Genomic DNA, 2,333 nt, shown 5'->3' on the forward strand with positions numbered 1-2,333 from the left:
ATATTGAATAAATTGTTTCTTTTGACGGGACCAAAAATTTAAAAAGTAACCATTAATTATCTCTTTTGACAGGAAAAAAAAAAGTTATATATATATATATTTTGTCCTAGAAACAAAATATTATTCAATATATTTTTTTTATCTTGCCAAAAGATATCTAAAATATTAAAGATTAGATATAAGGAGATAAAATTTGAAAGGAAATTTGTGTCATTTAAAAAGTAATAATTATTTATTTGTAAAGTTAAGGTTATAATTGTCATTTCATTTTAGATTTTAGTGTGACCGTAAAAAAAATAAAGTTTGCAATTGTTCGATATTAGTATTATTACTACTCATATATATTTAAAGATTGCATTAAATTTAATAATATAAGTAATTCGAATTATTCCGACTTTTTATTTATAAATCTCAGTTTGAATTGAAAATCCAAGTTCCATGGATTAGGCTTGAATTGTGCTCATGAAATGCTAAAATCAGGTTCTGTCGCTTGTGTATGATCTATGCTTAGTAATTAATATAAAAATTCTACATTGTAAATGTGATTATGTTGACAATGTAATCATTAGATAAAGAAAGCTTCTATTTGTCTCTTACAGACACATTTACACTTTAGTTATTTTTATCAGTTAAAAAAAAAAAATTAAGCTAGACGTTATTAAAAGAATGTGTGTTTATTTTATCATTTAAAAACAAAAAATGAAACAAAAAATGAGCTTCAATGGCTTTATCGGATTAAATAAATTGTGTGTAAATTTATATTTTTCAAACACCAAAAAATTGCTTCTTTCTTCCACAGTGATTTCGATCTCGTATTAGTTCTATATTACTCCTTAATTAATATAATTATTATCTCATTTAGAAGTAGAAAAAGGGCTATAATTAGATAGAATATTCAAAATATACAAGTACACAAATAATCAGTGAGGTACAAGTCTCATTGCATGTAACTCATTGATAAGTTCATTCAACTCCTTCCATGAAGACCCACCTTCCTCCATAGCTCTCTTCGCCGCGTGACCCACCTCCACCACCTTCTTCCTCACCATCTTCCCCTTCTCACCCTCCATCAACTCCTTCACCATCTTCTCCAACCCTTCCCACTTCACAAACCCTCTCACCGACCCATCACAAGTCTCCACCCTCACTCCCACCTTTATCTCCTCCACCACCATCCTCGCATTCAGGTGCTGCTCCGCCATCATCGGCCACGTCAGTATCGGCACCTTCGCGCATATACTCTCCACCACCGAGTTCCACCCGCAGTGACTCAGAAACCCCTTCACACTCTCATGCCCAAGTATCTCCCTCTGATCAACCCATTCTCTCACTATTAATCCTCTCTCTCTAACTCTCTCTTCAAACCCATTTCCTAGTTCTTCCTCTTTTTTCTTCATAACCCACAAAAAATTCACCATTGATTTCTCTAAACCAACTTCAATTTCATGTAATTGTGCTTCTGATATCTCTGCTTGAGAGCCAAACGCCACGTAAAGAACAGAGCTCCCCTGTTCTTGCTTTCTGTCTAGCCAATCAATCCATTTGGGCTTTGGTTCTGATTTGCGCTTGAGTTCTTGGGCCAAACAGAGAGGCCCAATACACAGGAGTTTGGGCTGCCAGTGAGAATTCCCGTAGTCCACGAATTGTGGCTCCAGATCGTAGAAGCTATTTACTAAAAGCCCATAACTCTCCGTTGTTGATTTAGCTTGCTCCATTATAAACCCGAACTTTGGGCCATTGGGATCTGGGTCAGATAACGGTGGCTCGAAGTCGTTTCTTGTGAGTTGGATCCAAGGAAAGCTAGTGACTGTGAATGGCTCGTCGTCTGAATTGAGCTTTGAAAGAAGCCGATTTTGGGCCACGTCGGCGGATATGGTAATGGCATAGTTGTTCATTCCGTAATAGACCAGTCTTGGGATGCCCAATTTGGAGGCGGAGTCCACGGTCCAGCCCAAGAACCCGTCCGAGACGAGGAAGGTGATGTTTGGGAGGGAGTTCAAGGCTTGTTCGAAGTGGGGTTGCATGAGCTTGGTGGCGTTGGCGAAGCGGACGAAGAGGGACATGGAGGGGAGTTTGTCAGTGCTCTCGATGCCGGAGGGGATGTCGGGGAGGTTGTCCGGGAAGGGGAGGGGGAGGACGGAGGCGCTGGTGTCGGAGAGGAAGGCGGAGATGAAGGGGAGGTTGGCGGGGGTGGTGATGATGGTGACGGTGATGCGGCGGTGGAGGAGGAGCCGGGCTAGGTGGAGGATTGGGATTGTGTGGCCTTTTGACATGAACGGAAAGAGAACCACATGGATGTTATTAGATAATCTCCAAGGATCAACAGAAGCCAT

General features: G+C 39.9%; 1 protein-coding gene across 1 annotated transcript; it reads right to left on the reverse strand.

Moving 5' to 3' along the window:
* Positions 1-588: 588 nt before the first annotated feature.
* Positions 589-2,333, reverse strand: LOC132315784 (UDP-glycosyltransferase 90A1-like). Its single transcript, XM_059814186.1, has one exon. It carries the CDS (start codon positions 2,331-2,333, stop codon positions 921-923), a length of 1,413 nt encoding a protein of 470 aa, XP_059670169.1. The 3' UTR covers positions 589-920.

This window comes from Cornus florida, unplaced genomic scaffold (genome assembly GCF_030987335.1).
Source record: "Cornus florida cultivar Cherokee Brave unplaced genomic scaffold, ASM3098733v1 CherokeeBrave_3.0.0_Hap2_Chr07, whole genome shotgun sequence".
NCBI classification, from domain to species: Eukaryota; Viridiplantae; Streptophyta; class Magnoliopsida; order Cornales; family Cornaceae; genus Cornus; species Cornus florida.